A 22637-nucleotide genomic window follows, 5' to 3' on the forward strand; every position below is an offset into this window, starting at 1 on the left:
TAAACAACACTAGTCTGTAAATGCATATACTGCTGAAGGTATACGTTACAAATCACCGCTTTAATAATTTGACTGGAAGTTTGTAGCTTGATGAGGAATTGACAAGTAAAAAAAAATGAGTAAAATGTAAAAAAATAATTGAGTAAAATGTTTCAATTTCGATTGTTTCATTCATCTATTAATTCGGTTTCCGAGCAACATTTAATCATTTGATAGTTCCTTTTTGGTTCGATAACTGCATGAATACGTAACTTGAGTTTTACTCCATTGAAACTTAGGTCAACTTAATAGTAAGAATCACTAGGTAACGATAAAATAAATGAAGCTTCAGAAACCCAGCATAATTTATCAGAAATATCAATATAAAATTTAACGAAAGAAGTAATGAAAAAGACTAGTTACGATCTGCCGTCAATAGTACGCGTCCAACTTTTACTTTTGTCAGTAAGTCGACGCGGAGAGGTTGGCGGAGGAGGGGGCAGGTGGGGCAAGTGGGGGGGACTCTCAAAGGTCAGCCGCCGACTTCTCAACAGGTGTCCTAGTTAGGGATGCGCAGTAAACAGAAATACACACGTAAAGTTTACATGCCGACTAAATACGTAGGTTTTGCTCTGAATGATTGGTTACTTAAAAACCAGTAAGTTATAATTAATTAGTAATAAATTCTTTTAGTGAATATATAAAATCAACTTTCTCCTCTATTTTTGGCGATGACGGATTTGGGCAGGGCCAGGTATATTTCACAATTCGGTTAAAATATTCAATTAATTAGTGCTCAGGTCGAATAGCTTCTACATTACCAACCTACTTAGTCAAGTATTAACTAATTTAAAGTTTTGCATACTTATGTCCTTTAACATATGTTTATTTATTAATTACAACTATGAATATTTATTATCAATTGCTTTATAAAATAAAATATGAAAATTAATATTTCACAATATCAAAAAAGAAAATAACCCCTCAGGCTTTTCCACAAATTGCCGAGCCGTCGCTTTTGCTATACCTTTTGATTGTAAATCGGAGCTTGAGTAAAATGCTATCAAAACTGTATGAAGGCTCGCTATTACAAGAGATACTACAAAATGCACAGGAAGTATTACGTTCCTTGTAAGGCAGGGCATGTGCCCCGGAACCAGAGTAGAATTGTCTTAAGAAAGCTTTCATAAAACAGTGGGTCATTCTGGTGCTCAACAGCAATAACAAGCGTTATCAGCTGAAACAGAGCTGCTATAAAGTATGAATGTTGTAATACTCGCCAAGCCGAGCCGATCTTATTCCACATTGAGTTACGGCATATGAAATTATCGCGGCCGACGCGGACTTTCAATTTCAGAGAAATGAAAATAAAGCAAGTGTTTTGTTAAAATGAATGGACGTTAATAACATACAAACGTCGGGACGCGTTTGTCTTTTTACACGTTTAAATTAATGGAATTTCTTACGCAAGAATTGTTAAATTTTCACTGGGAGGTTATCTTAGTGTGATTAATAAATATACACGGAATAAAAGCTCCCCAATGCACTTCTGAGACACATCTTTGGTAAGTATGGAAAACAGACGCATTGTTCTATATTTTTTATTGTAAACAAACTAATATAGTGAACTAGCTTTTGTCCGCGACTTTTACGCGGAATTAAATAAAAAGGGAGTATAGCCTATGTGTTCTTCCAGACTATCCTCTACGTCTGTACCAAATGTCATCGAAATCCTTTCAGCAGTTTAGGCTAAAAACTCTATCAAAAATCCATCCATCTAAACTTTCGCATTTATAATATTAATATGATCAGTGTCTACAAAATGTGAGGTTATAAAAAATTATGTGCAAAAGACTACCAATAGTCTGAAGATATTTATATAGCTTATGTTTTCATATCACCTTTAAGCTATAAAAGTACCAACACTATATACATAGATACTAGAGAAAATATATATGAAAAGTAAAAGTGTAAATACTGCCGTCCGTACGTCGGACGAACGACGTACGAATTCCTAATCAAAGAACGCCCACGCGGCGCCGACAGCTTTCCGAATACTTTCTATTCACTAAATAAAATTTTGCCCCGGGCACTCCGCGAATTCGGACACTCTCGATAGTGCCTAAAAAAAATAATGCCAACATTAACATCATTCCTACGCGATTTCGTCAGCAAACAAGATTGCTATAAAGAATCCGACATCCGGTAATTTACAAAACTACATAAATCACGAATTACTTTACAGTAACTCTCAGCATGCTTAATTTAATTAAATGAAATAAATTCAGAAACATAATTTAAGTGACACGTTGTTTCTTTTTACCTTGATTAAAAGAATAATGAAACAATTGAAAATCACGTAGATGCGTTTGCGGCCCAAAGAAACGAGTACATACCTGAAACAAGAAAAATAAAAAACATTACTAAATCGTTTAATTTGAGGTATGCTTTTTAATCTTATTAACACACCTGTATTAATATGAAACAGAAACCTTACACATGTCTGATCGTATCTAAAGATTTTCAATTTTAAAACATAAATTACTAGCGGAACTAAACATTATACTCCAAGAGCCCATTAAAATATTTAATTCATATTTATTACTCTCTTAAATTTTTTAAAATGTTTATGGCTCAAGTGTGAAGTGGAACCTTAGTAATAAAAATAAACAATAATCATATAGTAATCGTGATCGGCTTCCTACATGTCACCGGACGGGATTTCATCGCTTGTATTTACATAATAACATGTGGGAACGCTTGCTGCGGCGCGGCCGGCGCGATATCTAGCCGAAGATTATTGGAAAGCAATAAATAATAATAAAGAAGCGAGCGCGGTCGCGTGAGGCACGCCACTGCAGGCCGAGCCGCGCCAGCCGCGTATACGAAAACCGTTATTTTAAAAATTTAATGTTTAGATGCTAAATCATAGCAAAATACAAGAACGGTTCATTTTTAATTAATTATTATTATCTATGATATTAAAATAGTTACTGAATTGTGATGATAGATGATGATTTGTTTCTTTATAATCATTTAAGTGAAGACGTGTAGACTTCATGTTTGTATATTCAAAATGTTAAAAAATAAAACAATAACAATAATAATGGAATTTTAATGTATTTAGTGAATAGTTTGAACGTATAAATAAAGCTACTATAATGAAAGTTAAAACTTATGACATCACTTAATCTATTTCTTTTTCTTTAAACCCTTTTTACGACCTTTCTTGACAGGTTCAGGTGGGGGCGAGGGCGGCGGCGTAGGAGGGAGCTTCCGGTCCGGCCACTTCCGCTTGAAGAAATCTACCATCGCCGCTAAGTTTACAGTCGTTGTTTTAGGTCTCATCGGACCAGCAAATAATCTTGTTAATTGATTAGCCAAATCATCTTCTAAGGGTAATCCGAAATCTCTCAGTGCTCTCAGAAACGGTCTCGTATCCATTGGCTTCGGGTCCAATTTGTACAGCGTCAGTACTAAAAGCGCAATATCAACATGTTCTTTCTTAAACTTTGTTCTGCAAAGATAGTCTATCCGATTGAGCACCGTATCTCGCATATCCACAGTCTTATGTACAGTTTCTCTGATGACATCACCATATGTGATTTCAGCGTTCTTCCGAAATTTCTTTGCGAGAACTTCTTCTCGAAGTGTTAGAAACTCTGACGTCACCACTATGTTATCTAGAATAAGCTTTTGTAGCTTAACTCTTGGCCTTAACATAGGTTCCAATAAATTGTACGCATCGGTAGATGTCAAAGGATTGGATGACATGTCTAATGAAATCAGACGTGACTTTACTCTTAAAGCTCTTGCTATAATATTGACTACTTGACTATCAAAGTGGTTATTGCTTAGATTAAGGTAAGAGAAACTAGGATTTTTTAGAAGTACACTAATAGATTTTGCGACACGTTTACCGCCATAATCATTCCAACAGAGGTCAAGATCTAAAAAATTCTCATTTTCCTGCAACTTGGAACATAAATCAAAAATAGGGTCAGGAGACTTGAGCATATTCCATGACAAATTAAGATGGGTTAGTTTATTGTTTATATCAAAGGCTTCAAAGAGATGAACAATCGACTTATCCGTTAAGTTATTATGGCTTAAATTTATGTTACATACAGTTGATCCTCGTATTATTATCTGACTTAGATATTCAACTCCCTCGTCATAAAGTTGATTCTTGCTCAGATTCAGTTCGCGTAGTGTTCCATTCTTAGGTAAGTATTTTAACAACCGTTTAGCTCCTTCAGGTCCGATCCTACAGCCACACAAGTTTAACACAGTTAAAGTGCTATTTTCCGCCAACATTTCACCTAAATGAAAGCATCCATCTTTCTCGATCCAATTATCGGTTAAATCCAAAATGTTTACAAACATGTTCGAATTCAGAGACAATGCTATCGCCCTGAAAGCTTTTTGTTGTATTCCGTAATATCGCAAATTAATTTCATTTTCCAATAATTGTCGATGAAAACTTGATATCGGTGTCAGTCCAAATTCATTGCACAATGATAAGTACAAATCCTGACCATCTTCTGGATAAATAATCAATGGTTCAGGATCTAAAAGAGCTTCTTTAACACCTGGATCTACGATAGCTGGATAATTATAGTATGGATGTCGAAAAATTGAACTTGAAGACATAGTTATATAATTTGTACATATTTCCCCGCTGCCAGGGTCGTATAGACCTTTTGTATAATTTAGAATCTTGATGTTTTCCTCGGGTTGTTCAATAATGAGCGAAGACCACTCTTCCATAGGAGGTTCTTCAGAAGATATGGATTCTTCTGGCGTTACCGTCTCCTCTTCCTCATTTTGCTTCTCGAAGAAATTCTCCAAGTCTATCTCGGAACTCATTTTACGTATAAAATGAGACTTGTACCGAAAATCTTAAAGACAATTTCTTTGTCAATAATTTTGACAACTGCATGAAAAGTAATAAATTCTTCTTTAGAAATGTTTCTGAAAGATTGATTATAAGTAGTTTCAATTGCTCTTAATAACAATAACAAAAATATGAAACAATAAAATCACTACACAATAACTACACAAGTGTATGTAGTAATAATTATAATAGAATAATTTTATGTAATTTTAACTTGTTTCACATTTAACAAATGACTGAGATGTATAGAAAAGTAGTACATCTTGTGCCGACCCCACCAAATGAAAAGTCTAATGATATTTAATTGCAGTAATATATCCCTTCGTTAGAGTAATAAGAACTTTTATTTAGCAATCTGTGAATATAAATGACACAAATAAACAAAGTGGTATTTTTAATACAACAGCTACAAAGTTAAAATTAATAATTAACAAATAAATAACGCTAGAAACTACTACAATATCCGCTATAAAAATATCATTTTCAATTACACTATTTCTGTTTCTTTGGAGGTTTCTTTCCACCTTTTTTTGGTGGTGGGGGTGGTGGTGGTGGTTCTGGCGGGGGCGAGGGCGGAGGTGTGGGTGGCAGTTTTCGATCCGGCCACTTGCGTTTGAAGAAATCTATCATGGCCGCCATGTTTACAGTCGTTGATTTATTTCTAAAAGGCCCCGCGAACAAACTTGTGAACTGATTCGCTAAATCTTCTTCCAAGGGTAAACCGCGATCTTTCAGTTCTTTTAGAAATGGTTTCGTAGGCATTGGCTCTTTGTCTAATTTGTACAACTCCATTACTATCAACGCTATATCAACGTGATGTTTTTTGAATTTCGTTCTGCAAAGATAGTCTATCCTGTTCAATACTAAGTCTCTAAGATCAATATTCTTATGAACAGGTTTTGTATAAACGTCTCCGTACGTGATTTCAGCGTCTTTACGAAATTTTAATTTTAGAACTCTGTCCCGAAGAGTTAGAAACTGCGTTGTTACCAGTATGTTATCCAGTTTAAGCTTTTGTAGTTTAACTTTGGACTTCAACATGGTTGATAATAAGTGGTACGCATCGGTAGACGTTAGGGGATTACATGACATATCTAAAGAAAGAAGACGTGACTTTTCTCTTAAAGTTTTTACTAAAATATTAACTACTTGAGTATTTAATTTGTTATTACTTAAATTAAGGTACAAGAAATTGGGATTATTTAGAAGTATGCCTAAAGAAATACCGACTTTTTGACCGGCGTAAGTATTCCAAGATAGGTCTAGATCCAAAAAATTCTCATTTCCCTCTAACTTACAGCATAAATCGAATATAGCGTTGGGAGACTTAAGCATATTCCATGATAAATTAAGGTGAGTTAATTTATTGTTTACTTCTAAAGCACCACCGATATGTAAAACGGCCTGATCAGATAAGCTATTATAACTTAAATTTATTTTACATACAGCTGTTCCACGTTTTATAGCCAAAGCTAGATGTTCAACACCTTCGTCGTAAAGTTGATTCCTGCTTAGAATCAATTCTTGTAAAGTTTTATTCTTTGGTAAATTGATAAACAGTCGTTTAGCTCCTTCAGGTCCGATCCTACAGCCACACAAATTTAATACAGTTAAAGTGCCATTTTCTGCCAACATTTCACCTAAATGAAAGCATCCATCTTTATCGATCCAATTATCGGTTAAATCCAAAATGTTTACAAACATGTTCGAATTTAAAGACAATGCTATCGCCCTGAAAGCTTTTTGTTGTATTCCGTAATATCGCAAATTAATTTCATTTTCCAATAATTGCCGATGGAAACTAGATATTGGTGTCAATCCTGATTCTTTGCACAACGATAAGTATAAATCCTGACCATCTTCTGGATAAATAATCAATGGTTCAGGATTTAAAAGTGCTTCTTTGACACCTAAATCTAAAATCGCTGGATAATTATAATACGGATGTCGCAGAACGGAACTTGAAGACATAGTAATATAGTTTGTACATATTTCACCGCTGCCAGGGTCATACAGACCTTTTGTGTAGTTAATTCTTTTGATGTTTTCCTCGGGTTGTTCAATAATGAGCGAAGACCATTCTTCCATAGGAGGTTCCTCAGAAGATACAGATATTTCTTCAACTTCTGTCTCTTCCTGCTTATCCTTCTCAAATACAACCTCGACGTTTGTATCTGAACTCATTTTATATATTAAATATGATTTTTTATTGTGTAAATTCTTATCTAAAGCTATTTGTTTGTCATTAATAATGACAATAAGTAAATCCTCTGTTTGACATTTCTTTACTTCTTTGATTTTTATAAGATAAGCAAAGAGGTAAAATGTGAACAGAGTTATGTGCTGGGTCGACTCCCAAAAGGTAATGTCCTGTACTGTATTTACCTACCCAGTCAACATATTTAGGCAAATCTAAAAGTAACAGCTAACACAAGAACGAAAGCAGCGTGTGTTTTAATTAATAGTCATTTTCAGTATTAAATAAAAGTCAAAAGTATTTAAAACTTTTATTAATTACTATCATGAATATCAAAATTAAATAAAAATCGTATGAAAGAATTGAAAATATTAATATACATATCTAAAAATAAATTTATGTAAAATACACATAAAAACTTATTTCTTTTTCTTGCCACCTTTAGCTGCTTTACCTTTTGGTGGTGGTGGTGGCTCTGGCTCAGGTTCAACAACGGGTTCAACAATTTCCGGAGGTGGTGTGGGAGGTAGCTTACGATCTGGCCATTTTCTTTTCGCAAAATCAACTAACAAACTAACATCAATGCTTCTACCTTTTCCGGATTTCGGTCCGGGGAAGGCGTTTATGATCTCATTTACAAGGTCATCATTTAAAGGTAACCCAGATGCTTCTACAACTTCAAGGAATGCTTTAGAGTTCATTTTCGTCCGACTATCTTTAACAAGCTGCTGTGCTAAAAGAGCTATATCTGTTTGTACCTTCTTTTGTTTTTTCGTCAAGAAATCAGCTCTATTTAACACAATCTCTCTCATATCAGGATCTCGCGGCTTAGTACTTTCAACGACGTCTCCATGTGTGACAATAACTTTCTTCTTAATTTTTTTAACGTGACGTAATTGCTGCAGGAAATTTGAATCAACTATTACATTTTCCATTAAAAGATTTTGTACTTTAACCTTTCCGAATTTCATCTTTCCAATGAATTTTAAAGCGTCATTTACTGACATAGGGTTATACGATACATCGAGAGTTATCAACTTTTTCGCGGTCCACATACCATCTGCAATATCATCTATAGCGTCGTCAGCGAATCTATTGTTGCTGATATCCAATTTTTTAAGTTTCCTAGCTGACATAACTGCTTTAATTGCGGATCCAATGCGAGGACCAGAAAGTGCATTCCATGATAAATTCAAATCTTCGAGATTATCACAATTACTCAACTGAAGCAGCATATGAAATGTGTTGTAAGGGATAAGGGAGAACTTATTCCAGGAAAGGTCCAGTTGTGTAAATTGATCATACGTTTCTAATGCTTCGTTCAAGTAGTTAGCAGCTACACCGGTTAGATCGTTGTATCTTAAAATCAGACGCGGCAATTCGAGCCCACGTATAAAACCATCTAGAATGTACTTTACGCCTTCATCGCCTAATCTATTTTTGCTAAGATTTAAATATCGAAGAGAGCGATTCGTTGGCAAATTGGCCATCAAACGTTTCACACCACTTGCTCCTATTCTACAACCAGTCAAATTTAATTCTCGCATTACTAAATTTGTTACTAACATTTCACCCAAATGAAAACAAGCGTCATCGTTGAGAAAATTATCGGTGAAATCTATGCATGTGACATTTCGATTATTTCGTAGAGCCATCGCCATAGCTTTTACACCATAAGGATCAACACAATAATACTTTAGATCTATTTTATCCTTTAATAGTCCTTTATAGAAAGTTTCAACTACGTACTGATTCATGTCTTTGCAAGCGGCTAAATATTTGGCTTGTCCGTCATCTGTATACGTAACTTTCTCTTCTGGTTCTAATATAGCTGCTTTAATTCCTGGATCAGGAATAGCCGGGTAATGGTAATAAGGATGTATGAGTATAGAGCTTGCAGACATAGCGATATGTTTGGCGCATATCTCGCCGCTGTCAGGTCGGTATAAGCCCTTAGCGTATAAGGCATATTTGGGGTTTTCTCCGGGACCTTCATTGATCATAGAAGACCAGTCGCTAACAGGCACCTCTACGGAGGAATCGTCGTCATGTTTCAATATCATATGTGATAGCTCTTTATTTACTTTAGACATTGTATACGTTTTACAAATTCATTTACAAATAATAAATTCGATAAAAATATAAAGGTAAAAGTAAGAAAATACAGTATGTCAAATTTATCAGAAAAACAATTTGACAATGTCATTGTAAATGATTACCATAGATAATATATTTTAATATTCATCTTTACAATAAAAAGTTTTAGTTTTGATTTAAATTATATTTCTTCTTAATAACAGAATGAGTAACGGCAGAAATAATTTAAATGAGCCTAAGAACAGTATACGAACACAAGACTATGAAATTAAACGTGATAAACAGCATTTCCTCGTAGTTTAAAGCGATGGATAAGTGATTTAATTGCGGGCGCGGCTGGCCGACCGCACGCAACACAACTCGATTAAACTCCAGAGATAACAATTACTACGGTATTTTGACTAATTCAATGCTAAATACCTCAGTTAGAGGTTTGATAGTATAACCTTATAGTGTAAATGAACATTAACTATTTTTTGGTTCATTAAAGTTTTTGGACAATCTTTTACGAAACTTTAATGATTCATTTTCATAGTGTACAAATGAATCTGTTTATATCGCGGACAATGGCCTGTGTTATGCAAAGTGTCCGCATTCGACACAATAGCTTGTAGTCAATTAGCCGGAATCGCTGATAGCTGTAATTGGCTTAATAATTACCAGGTCTTCCTATTTAAAACCACACAAGTATAGACCTAGGTCTAAATTCAACCTGACAACATTAGTTTCCTTTTTTTGTTAACTTTCGCTGTTCAATTTCAAGTTTTTCTACTTATTATAAAGTTATCCGACAGACTAAACAAGTTCCGTAGTATCGCTTCAGCAGGCCAATAGGAAGTAAAGTACAACAATGCTGTGCGCAATAAGTCGGAATGTCACGTGTAACTATACTATGTAATGGAAGATAGATTACGATCACAGTGTAGATAGGTTTCTTAAAACATCATCTCGGAGATAGTTCTATTTTTCTGTAATTAATGCAAAATATTTGCATGTCAAATGCCGTCGTATTTATTAGAAAATATCAACATAATCTTTATCTTAGAATATTTCTATCTGCGATTCCTATCTTGGTTAGTTTATTGACTTTTATTCTTATTACTAGCTTTCGCCCGCGACTCCGTCCGCGTGGAATTAAAAAAAAAACAAAAGTGATGTGTTCTTCCAGACTATCCTCTACATCTATGCCGAATTTCATCGAGATCTGTTCAACCGTTTAGGCTACAAACTCTAACAAACATCCATCCATCCATCTATACTTTCGCTTTTATAATATTAGTAAGATTTGGACAAAAGTAGTGTTTTGTTTCGCCGCAAAAACCTAAATCTCAATAGAAGTTAACTCAGAGAGAGCAACAATTTATGCTCTGTACAAATGATTTATGCAAGCATACTGAAAACATAAATAACATTATATCTCTGTAATGTAGGTTATCTGTGCATAGGATGTCTAGAAATAGCTTTCGTCCGAGGGCGTGGTTAGTGAAAGTCCTGCCAGAGGGCACGGAAATGAGCTCGATGTTTGCAACCGCCTAATTACCTTTATCAAACACTATTGACATTAATTAACAACTAAATTAGTCTTTAAACTAAAGTGATTTAGGTACTTTTTAGATTGGAAATGATAATAGCCATAAGAACAGTCTGTCAACTCTGACAGTCGTTTCCTTGAAGAATTAAAATCTTAAATAGATTACTAGAGATAGGTTATTAAACGAAGTGTCTCTTAGAGAAAGCAAGTTGTACTTATAGAAGCTACACCTTTAGTGTTGTGCAAGTGTAGGAATCTCAGTTCTTAAATATCTAACAGTGGTAGAGCCCGACTTTAACATCTTCGCACGAATGGGTCGGTTCGCCCGATGTAATACCACGATCACACAGAAGACAGGCGTAAAGTGGAAGCAATTCCGCGTCTGATGAGTGTGGTGCCGGAGGCCCAACTTTAGTTCCTTCTCCTTCCCACCCTTTTTCTTAATAGAGAAGGATGGGAAGGGAACGTGGATTTGATGGTACAGGAGACGCATAGGAAGGGGATATATCCCTCTTTATGTGGGTCTCCTCAAATACATTTAACGGAAACGAACGAAATAATTCACCAAGGAAACAATTTTGTCTAAATATGGAGTTAAGAAATAGGGTAGTTTTAGATTTATTAGGTATCTCACAGACTATAATCGGTACAATTGTAATTGTTTAGTCAGCAGGAATGCTGGTGATAAAACATTTCTGTTTAAATATAATTGTTACGGATTGGGCGCGCCCTACTTTAATTAGATTTTGATTGTATTGTTCACTATCGAATGAATACTGAAACGACATTTCAATATTTGACAGCGTCTTAAATGATAAAACTGAACGTAAACAAAACCGCACTTAAAATCCATTAAAAATGGACGTTATCGTATTTTAAGCCGCGATTATGAAGTGTTTAAGTTACGTTTCAGTATTCAGCCGTATGATGACAATGAATTCTAAGCACGCCTTTTATGACTGTCTGACAATCCACGCAGGCGGTAGACAAAAAAAATCACAAGGTCTAGGAACTGATTGCGAAAGATAACTAAATTAAATCTTTGTATTGTCGATTTTGATTGAACACAAAAGGATTGATTTGATTTTATTCTTGGTAATAGAGATAAAACATTTCTGTATATCTTACTAAAATTAAATACGACAAAACATTAAAATTACAATTTAAAATACTACGTCCCCACTAATTAGTATAACTATGTCTAAAAGCGCGTACAAGGCCAAGACCCACATTGGGTCGCTGCGCCAACGCAGTAAGTAAAACAAACTAATGCGGAGGAATTCATGAAAAAAAATACCGAACCAAAATCAAGTTGGCGGGAATTAGAGGTTAACTCACATGAGCTACGCATTTGAATTTGCAAACCGGCTCAAAGTAAATAAAAACCACTTCGTGTTTATGTGTTGTTTACTCTTATTTGGGTTTAAAATGAATGCTCGGGCTTCGATAAATTATTTCTGCTTCTAAAATGTGGCTAAACCTCTAATATACATAAATATAATTTAATTAAACACTATTAATTATATGTACATTAAATAAAAGAAAAAAGATTTAATTGTGGTTAGAGATGAAAACGTAAGTTAAAATAAGAATACTGTATTTAAAATCTCTCTAAATATGCAGCAATATAAGTAATAATTCGGAGATTTTTTACAGCAGTAAATAACTGTTTGAGTTAAGCTGGCGATAAGTTAATTCTAAGTCGCTGGTAAGGTGTTTAAATTGCATGACGGGTGGTCCAAATTTGCGCTAATGACGTTTGCGGGCGACAGCTCGTTAGAATATAAAGAGATTCGGTGGAGGGACATACAGAATACGAGAGAACAAGTTTAACTACGTGAGATTTTTTTAAATTCTGTCTCATAGTGCACGAGCTGCCACAAAGTTTGAATAGTTTTATAATCGTGTACTCAATCCGTGCCCACCCTGCATATCATATTCACAACGCAATAAGCGAGGATTTGTCGCCGTTTGATCGCCGATTTAGATATACGCAATCGATATCGATCTGTTGACTGATCACTATGTCGCGGTTACTGTTTGTGAAAGCAGGATCTTAGATCTTGTATTTAGATAGAGTACTAACAATTATCATTATCTGATTTGAACAAACGATCGTTATCGCCTTTAAAAGTTTATTACTAGGGAAGGATGTTTAAAATTGACTAGTTCCTAGAACATAAATAACGCCTTATTATCTTTATTAAAAGGTCGAAGGAATGGGAAGATTAATTATTAATAAATGAAAACCATCAATTCATTAGTCAAAAAGAGAAGTCATCGTTAACACAAAGTAACTTTCATTTATAAGTGAAAAGCTTGGAAAAACAATCTCCAAGCTGACACACGATTACGTCTAAATAATGTAGACCACACACGATAGCTTCATTACAAGTATAGCCAACATAAGCGAGATACACATACTGTAGTTCTGTCTCCCATGTGCAGTTGCATATAGGTACTGTAAAGCTAAAAGAATTCTGTAAATCCTAACGTGTGTTGCCTGCATTAGCGTTGTAATGCGGGATCATCGACTGCGGAGGTAATGCAAGCATAATGACAGTACATTGCACGAGGAAGCACTTTCCCTTGAAGCGAGTTAATCATTTCTTTTAACGTTGAAAGTAAGAGTAATATGACAGGAAAACCATACTTTACAAATATCTTTACCATGATCTATAAAATAATCTTATTGATATTATAAATGCGAAAGTTTAGATGGATGGATGGATAGATGGATGTTTGTTAGAGTCTGTAGTCTACACGTCTGAACGGATCTCTATGAAATTTAGCATAGACGTAGATAGTCTGGAAGAACACATAGGCTACTTTCGTTTTTTTTAATTCCACGCGGATGGAGTCGCGGGCGAAAGCTAGTATCAAATAAATATACTGCAACTCTTCTATGTAATGTATTTCATATTTAAAAAGTAATCACATAAAAATATTTAAAATCACTGACCAAGGAGTAAATACGAAAATATTTTGTATAGAAATACAAGTCTTGACGATAAATATCATACTAATATTATAAATACGAAAGTTTAGATGGATGGATGTTTGTTAGAGTTTGTAGCCTAAACGGCTGAACGGATTTCGATGAAATTTGGTACAGATGTAGAGTATAGTCTGGAAGAGCACATAGGCTACTCACTTTTTAAAACAACGCCCTTTTGTTTTTAACTCGCGGACTAGCGCGGCTAGTTAGATAAATTTCAGTTGTCGTAACCGCAATATTGGTATAACAAATTGAAAAACTATTTCAATAAATTAAACAAACACGCATTTTTATTATTCACGCCCTTGACAAACTGAAAGCGCCGATACTGACTTAATTGCAAACACATAAACCACACTTATAAAGTTATTAAAAACCTCAAGGTGATATTTAATATGAAATCTGAACTTATTCAGATCGTGATGTGAATTTCTCAACAAACGTACGGTTCTATTTACACTGTTTGATTTTGTAAGAGATTGATAATTATGTTATCAACACAGACGTGCGGAGTTTTTGTGTGGAATAGGTCTAAGGTCGATCATTGTCCGTACAATATCTAACTATTTCATAATTACAAAACATTCGAGCTACAAAATTATAAGTAAAGGAACTATCAAACACTTTATATCAACCTTTATAATTTGATGAATGTTGAAAGAGCTCTGCATTAATATTTTACTTATATCATAAATGCGAAAGTTTAGAGACGGATGTTTTTTTCGTTTGTAGCCTAAACGGCTGAACGGATCTCTGGAAGAACACACAGGCTACTAACTTTGTTGTTTTTTTTTAAATTCCATGCTTACGGAGTCGCGGGCTAAAGCTAGTACTTTATAAAACAAGGGGACAAACGAGCGATGGTCACACAAAAGTGATCAACAACCACCATGAGCATCCGCAATACCAGAAGAAGTACTTCTGTACTTCATTAAAAACATTTGAAAATAAGAAATAACTCAATGATCGCGTATGAAATGTAGATACTGATCTCAGCTTTGAAAGTTCCTTAACACAAATGTACAAAACGAAAGGCGGCACATAGTCATCTCACTAACATACAAGATGGCCACGACCAGTCTGAAAAGACTGCAGCCATAAAGAATAACAGATTGTGAAAGAAACATCTGGCATTGAAATAAATGAGCTAATCAAAAATGACAATTGCTTATGTATCTTGTATTATCGTGGGCGGGCTATAGCCGAACTAATTGTCCTTTAATCCATAATGAGCCAAATAGAGCTAGCAATCAGCTAATTGTACAAAGGCACCGACTAACTGGAGCAAGGTGAAATGTTAATTATGTTATGTCGATTTGTGGAATTAAATTATTTAATGAATATGTCCAACTTATTGACAGTGCTTGCGACTGAACAGCTATGATATATTCTGCGTAGTCAGATATAAAAACATGTTATGAAGTAGACGTTAATTTAATGAAACTATAGACAAATAGCTTTCGCCCGTGACTCCGTCCGCGTGAAATTAAAAAGAAGTATCCTATGTGTTCCTCCAGATTATCCTTTATATCTATGCCAAATTTCATCGAAATCCGTTCAGCCGTTTAGGCTACAAAGTCTAACAAACATCCATCTTAACTTTCGCATTTATAATATTAGTAAGATAAAGCCACAACGACCAGTAAGAGCTAAAGTTCGGCGCGAAATGTGTCCACCTTCCCAGGTGTCCATGAGGATTCCACCCCTGCTTGTATAATAAAAAAAAACATTTTAAAGTTAAAGCAATATAATCTATCCTAGTGTTGGTGGGTCTAGAAAGACCTGGCACGTAGCGGCGAAAATATCATTGGGGGCGCATATGTCCCGCCGCCGCACCAGATGAAGAATTATAAGTCGACTTGCAGAATACGTGTTAAGATTAAACTTGTTCTAATAAACATAAGGATATCTGAATCTTTATGGTTAAAAATTATTAAAAAGCATAAAGGAAAGCGTTTTATTCTATCCCTGGTATTTCTATATAACCAGCGAATCAATAAGATTAATTCCATTTCAACATATGAATGGTACTTGATATTGAAAAGAAATACCACCAGAATTAAATGGTTGGAATGCTTTGCATTGAACAAACGTACAAAATATTCAGTGATGAAATTGTAGTAATCAATATCGAATACCTTTTTTATTTGAATACCTCGCCGCCTTTTGACGGTTGATACTTAACTGAGATCTTAAGATGTAAAATTGCTTGCACCATACTTACTCCAAACATTAAAAAACGGTCAAAAAGATGTAAGAAGTGCAAGCGATTTTGTACTTAAAAGCAATTCGTTTGACCGAATGTGATCATACGTACCGAATCATTTAATCAGCGGTGGATGTAAAGGGTCTATTATGAAGATCGCAAGGAATTTCGATTGCGAGTAATCAGATCGCAGCTGCGTACCAACAATCGAGATATCGAGTAAAGGATCTCCCGTAATAACAACCTTTTGGTTGGAGTCCAAATGAATTTTACGATTCATAAAATGGAAAGGGCTCTTTTATTGTTTCAGAATTGAATTGCTTGTGAATCGAATTCTGAAGTACCATTCGGAAAGGCAGTGATTTCTAAATATCATCGATGTTTTTTATCGATTAGAAGTAATCAGTTTAGTTCGAATGAGATATTTAGTTCGTTTTGGCAAATTCTTAATTATATGTTAATTAGTAAAATGCTTCTTGATCGTAAAATAAGACTTCATCACTAATTATTATTCTACGTACCAATCTTCCCCTTTTTTCATATTATTAAATGTGGTATTTACCTGAAACAAAAACAAAATCTTTATAAAGATTGAAGACAAATAAAATCAGATGCCACCTCAATTTCTAAGTTAATTTACACACAAACTCTTGTTTAATATCAATGAAATAATTTTTAATCAATAGAAGAAAATAGTTAAAAATGTTATAGAAATCCACCACATTATCACGGACTTTAGTGACAATAGAAGTGCAGTTAAGACTTCGACTTAAGATTCGCGACAGCTTGGCTTTTGCTTGTACTAAAACACACATTTCAATTGGTACCACATAACATCGGGACCAAACAATATCATGGAATGACGGCCTATGGAAACCTGCGGTTAAGATGTTTAGATAGATGAAGTGACTGTAGAGTTTATTCTTCATTTAGAAATATGATAAAGCAAGATTATAAAATACATAATTTGAAATATAGGTACATATCGATAGCCGATACGTCCTCGCCCTCATCCATCTCAGTCAAAGGTGAAAGTACATCCTAAAGAGGTACGCCCGTGAACTTGCTGATTAGGAGGAGAATGTTCCAGTGATGTGGGTGAAAGTGATCGTTGAGTCACTATATGCTACTTGATTACATCATATCTGAATTAGTATAGCTTGGCTATGGTGTTGTCAAGACAGAAATAACCCTCTAGATTTCAATGCTCTGTAACCGTTGATTTGATTTTAAGGTACAAAATTGCAATATCGTTCCCTCTGGAAATAAAAAGTCTATGTGTCAATAATATTTCGTTGCTTTACAGCACCATCTGTTTGGGATACCACCAGTCTTATCTCAATTCAGATTGGTGATGTCTCTGTGATGAATTAGTTGGGTGTGTATTGCATTTTTATATATTAAGATGAGGAGGCAATACAATATTTTTATAACCTTATTTCCAGCATTGACAATAGGTTTCAATTGATAAGAATCGGTATATAAAAGGTATTTGAGGTCCACGCTTCAAATCGTGTTAATGGTCCATGGAAATGCGGGTCACTGTGTTAGATGGTTTCCTGTCTTGTTCGTATCAAATGCATATTTAAGGTCCCCCATGGTCCCGAATGCGGTCCAGCCCACCATTGTCTGCTGACTGATAGCTTGTCAGCGGTCGACAAATCGAGATCGATTCCGATATTATTCTTAAAATCTTATCTGTCCTTCTTGTTCTAACTAATCTAAACTTGTATATATCTGTCCCGTTCTAATTGGAAGCGTGAGCGCACTTCAACTCGATCTGTTGGTATCATTCGTCACAGTGATTTTTGTTCTCGAAGCTCTGATAAGGGGATTCAATGTGACACATAATAAATAACATTAATATCGTGATTGAGATTATATTTAAGCTTTTGTACCATTATAATACAAGGCAATACCAGACTAAATGTTACTTTCGTTCGAAATAATTCAAAATGATTTTCGGATGTCCATGGGCGTCGTTGACAACCTGTGTTGCCGCCGCTCGTTTGCCCCCTTCTCATATAAAAAAAAAATCTTTTAGACAAACTCTAGCGTCTTTAGGATCACCATTTAAGATATAACATAAAGAGAGGGCGCACAAAATGTTGCGCGATTGTCAATTGTCTCGCAGTCAACTGTTTAGTTGCACAACTAAAAATCGAGTAGTGTGCGCTGCTCCATATGAGCACATAGGAATTAAAGCGTGACTAAACAGTTGTTCAGTGACCGCATGCTCAAAATATGATTACAAATTGTATTCTATAGATATTAATGATGCAACCCACGAGCGGATATGCATACCAGTGCGGTGTTCAGAGATGTGCATGGGAAGCATATTGTTAGATGCCGTCACGTCGGGGTCGGCTACTAGAGGCCGCGGCGTGGACATCCGGCGTCAACTGGATACTCTTTGATTGTAAAGGTCAGATATATTAAATAACTCACTTTTGTCCTCGACTTCGTTACGCGGAATTACAAAAACTTAGTAAGTAGTGTTAGTTTTTTTTTTCGAATTGTATTATATATCAAATTTCATCGAAATTATTTGAACAGTTTTGGAGAGAAACATCCATCAATCAATCCATTGTAACTTTCGTAGTAGTAATATGAGTAAGAAGTAAGATTTGTGCTGGACATTCATTTTTAAAACATTTAAAACAAGCAAAGCAACATTTTATTCTATCAGCACTAGTTATTACCTACTAAAAACTTGAGATCATTGAAATTACTACAAATACGTTTAAATAGCTAGATAAGGGCTGTAAATTATCCTACACTAGCTGTTCCGGTGCGGCTTCATCTGCATGAAATGTCAAAATTCAAATGCACAAATAATAATTGCTTCCTTGATCTTGGCAGCAACTTATAGTCTCTTTCCCACATTAGGATTTTTATCCAAAATATTTACCCCCTAAGTTTAATGGCGTTAAAAAATATAGCCTAAAGCGTGACGTAAGTTTAGGGATTTTTGTTAAAAAATAATTATTCAAAAATATGCTGTGATTGCTGACATCTTAGGCAACAAAGAAGTGTATGTTTACGCTTTATTATAATAGTGTAGATATTAAGAATAGCATAAAAATCCTTGTTAAAACTTCCATTCATTCATCAAAAGCATTGTTAAAGAATAAATAAAAACAATGTACAAGTTAAAACGAAATGATTATGTAAGTTATCTTAAGCGTTAATATGTTCTAATCCATTGTTTGTAATGAGCAGTTCTCTTACAAAATCTCCTGCGAATCAAGACAGTTCCCAGTAGAATTCGCATGCGTTTGTAAGAGCTTGCCCCCAATTGGTATAATTGCACACGGTTCATATATTTGAAACTAAATCTATGTATAATTGCGTAATACAAACAATTATTAAATCACAATTATTCATACTTAGTTAAAGACTTCATCTTACTTCATACTGATATTATAAATGCAAAAGTTTAAATGGATGGATGGATGTTTGTTACATTGTAGCCTAAACGGCTGAACGGATCTCGATAAAATTTGGCATAGATGTAGAGCATAGTCAGGAAGAACATATAGGCTACTTACTTTTTTAATTTTTTTTAATTCTACGCGGACGGAGTCGCAGCTTTAATAATACAAATGCGAAAGTTTCGATGGATGGAAGTTTGTTACTAAGAATCTTTAAAATGGCTTAACAAATCTTGTTGAAAGCTACAAATGTAGAATATATTCTGAAATAATAAATAGGCTACACACTAGGTACTTTTGAATTCGCGCGGACAGACTCGCGGGCATAACAAATATAAGAAAATGCAATGAACATATTTCTGCAAAATATCCAAGTGAAAAACAAAAAAAGGTAAAATTGAATGCAAGTTTAGTTTTAGGAAATAAAACAAAAATTAGAAGATCAAAATTAACTTTTCTATAGTTAAAATTCTATGTAAACTTCTCCTAACCTTTGCGCGTTAGCTTGATTCGGGAAATGACTTAGCTTGGACTACATTAAAACTATTACCTAAGTTGTACCGGTTACAATGTGAAGATGTCTCTGGTCGAAGTGGGGCGATAGGTCATCGGTACAGAGTTACAAATACTACAGATAAGTCCCCGGTTAATACCACGTTCACACAGACCATAGAGTAGGGCTGCCACATCTATGTGATTTAACTTCGATTTGGACCCATACTAGTATAAAACAATTTGCTAAGCGAAGATGTTTTTCTGCATCTGCTTAAGACTGACAATAGTCGTTTAATTTTGGCTAGTAGTTCGGGTCTACAGGTTGTAAGTTGGCAGCCCTAATAGAGTTACTGCGGGGAAAAGGTAGGGCGGAAGGCACGCGTGACCCGACATTTGCCCGATGCGCTCTCCCGGAGCATCCCTATCACGTAACGCTTACGTTACGCCACCGTATCGCAGGCACATTTCCTGCTACCGCGCTCTAATGACATTTAGGCTGAAGTTGGAGATGAGACTATATTATGCCACCGACAAGTCTTATGTTAAGGCAATATACAATCTTATTAGTCCCATCACCATTTTAAAAAATGACATTTTTTCACGTGTTACCGCGATGTGTAAGATGTCTCAGTTTAGAGATAGATTTGGGTAGAGGAGGGGATACATAGATAACGGCTATTTTTGGCTAATTCAAGTGGCCGCAATGATTGCTACCTTTTTGGCTGACTTCCCAAAAAAAGGAGGGACTCAATTCGTCTGTATGTTTTATGTGTGTTACGGCATAACTCCGCCGCTAGTGGACCGATTTTGATAATTCTTTTTTTATCCGAAATGTAATGCTTGCAGGTAGTTCCCAATTTTTTGTTTGATTTTTGGAGTCTAAGACGCAGTTAAATAGTTTAGCTCAAAATCGCGTGACGAAATTTAGGGTCATTTTTGCGTTCTTGCTTATACAACAACAAAAGATAAAAAAGAAACCATTTTAAAAACAAAAGACGGTTATAATAAGATGTTCCGGGTTACTTCGCTTTAATAGACTTTCTTTACCTTTAAACGGGGGTAATAACTATAAACACTCGTTGCGGTTACGTCGTATCGAAGGAATGAATGATTTTACACGTTCCATCAAGAAACGGCAACCGCAAACTCGTGAATACGCAATCGTAATTATACAATCGCTTCAAAACAGGTGGTACTTCGAACTCTCTTGGCCACATTTTACACCTTTCCAATTCTGTTTTACGCATCTGAAGATAAACAATAACTGGAATTTGTGAACTTAATTGCAATGGCGTAAGGTTTAAAATGAATCAAGATAAAAAGGCTTTTTTGGGTGAATTGCACGTTTTAATGAAGATCGAATTGATAAACGTCAAACAATAGAAGGCAAAATTGCGTGCTTTTAAGATGACCAACTTGAGCGTAATTGTTACGTAAAGGGAAGAATTTGGCACAGTTGACGCGAAAACAATGGTCATATAAATGAGGCCGTGTGATTCTGTTAATTCTACATATATACTATTATAATAAAGCGTAAACACACACTTCTTTGTTGCCTAAAATGTCAGCAATTACAGCATATTTTTTAATAATTCTTTTTTTAATAAAAAGTCCTACACTTACGTCACGCTTTACGTTATTTTAACGCCATTGAACTTAGGGGGTAAATATTTTGGATAAAAACCCTAATGTGAGAAAGAGACCATAAGTTGCTGCCAACATCAAGAAAGCAAGGTTATCATCGTGTCATGTCATTTTGACATTTGTAATTGATAATTTGACAGATGTAAATAATAACATAAATTTTTCATAATTCCATGCGGATGAAGTCCCACGGGAACAGCTAGTAAAGTATAAAAAACGCTTTCCGTTGACTGTTTCTGTTCCTACGTATGCTTAGATCTTTAAAACTACGCAACCGTTTTTGGAGCAGTTCTCTATAATAGAGTGATTCAAGAAGGTTTGTATGTATAATACATGTATATAATAGAGAAATACTGATAATTTAGGATGTTTCTGTGATATTATCTCATTTTCATTTTAATACGAGCACATATGGAGGTGCGCACACTTGATTTTTAGTTGTACAATTAAATTGGCTGCAAAACAATGGACAATCGCACAACAGTTGTGCGATAGTTTACTCAAAGGTGTCCGCTTTTAATCGTTTATTTTCTAGTTGTAAACTAAACAAGGTACAGTTAAGATAAGCGACACGAGAGCTCGCAGACAGAGCGGCGCCGGCGCAGCGTTTGCCGCGCAATCGACAACCGCTATAATGGATATTCTATACGATGTTATAGAAAATACAAGACCGTTTCATAAGGAATCGATAGAATCAATCGGTCGTTTAGAAATACAAACGGGCGCACACCTTTGACTAAACTGTCGCACAACTGTTTTCGATTTTTCGCAGCCAACACAACTAAAAATCGAGTAGTGTCCGCACGTCTTCATAAGTTCATAGGAAATAAAGCGCGACTAAACTGTTATGCGATAGTTTAGTCACCGGTGTGCGCGTGCTTTAATAATTGTACAGAATAAAAAGGATAGAAAGCATTATATAGCTTTATTATGTGTTATTTTCGTTCGTTAATTTTGTATTGCGTGTCCTACATTTTAGTGTAAATTTGTCTTATTACCGTAATGCCGGAAACATAAACAACGAAATACAGCCTCAGTGACGCAACATAACATGTTTTACTTTTAATATTAATTCCCGTTTTTGCATAATCATTTAATGAAAAGGAAATCGTATAACGTATTCCTAAAACCTGTACATATGTAACTGGCGACTGTAAAA

The 22637-nt window shown here is 35.0% G+C and overlaps 3 protein-coding genes across 3 annotated transcripts in view; all 3 read right to left on the reverse strand.

The window, feature by feature from the left end:
* The window catches only part of LOC106109087 (protein outspread-like), a gene marked incomplete at its 3' end in the record, with an annotated part of 201993 nt that overhangs the window by 55539 nt on the left and 123817 nt on the right, over positions 1–22637 (reverse strand). The window lies entirely within an intron of this gene.
* Positions 5254–7133, reverse strand: LOC106109371 (leucine-rich repeat-containing protein 74B-like). Its single transcript, XM_013290844.1, has one exon. The coding sequence runs from the start codon at positions 7058–7060 to the stop codon at positions 5369–5371; it is 1692 nt and encodes a 563-aa protein (XP_013146298.1). The 5' UTR covers positions 7061–7133; the 3' UTR covers positions 5254–5368.
* LOC106109372 (leucine-rich repeat-containing protein 74A-like) lies at positions 7433–9263 on the reverse strand. The gene has a single exon (XM_013290845.1). It carries the CDS (start codon positions 9164–9166, stop codon positions 7493–7495), a length of 1674 nt encoding a protein of 557 aa, XP_013146299.1. The 5' UTR covers positions 9167–9263; the 3' UTR covers positions 7433–7492.

The sequence above is a fragment of the Papilio polytes genome, unplaced genomic scaffold (genome assembly GCF_000836215.1).
Source record: "Papilio polytes unplaced genomic scaffold, Ppol_1.0 DF821289.1, whole genome shotgun sequence".
NCBI lineage: Eukaryota > Metazoa > Arthropoda > Insecta > Lepidoptera > Papilionidae > Papilio > Papilio polytes.

Coding starts and splice junctions, on each gene's coding strand:
- LOC106109371 (XM_013290844.1), bottom strand. CDS start 7,060: ATGAGTTCAGATACAAACGTCGAGGTTGTATTTGAGAAGGATAAGCAG.
- LOC106109372 (XM_013290845.1), bottom strand. CDS start 9,166: ATGTCTAAAGTAAATAAAGAGCTATCACATATGATATTGAAACATGAC.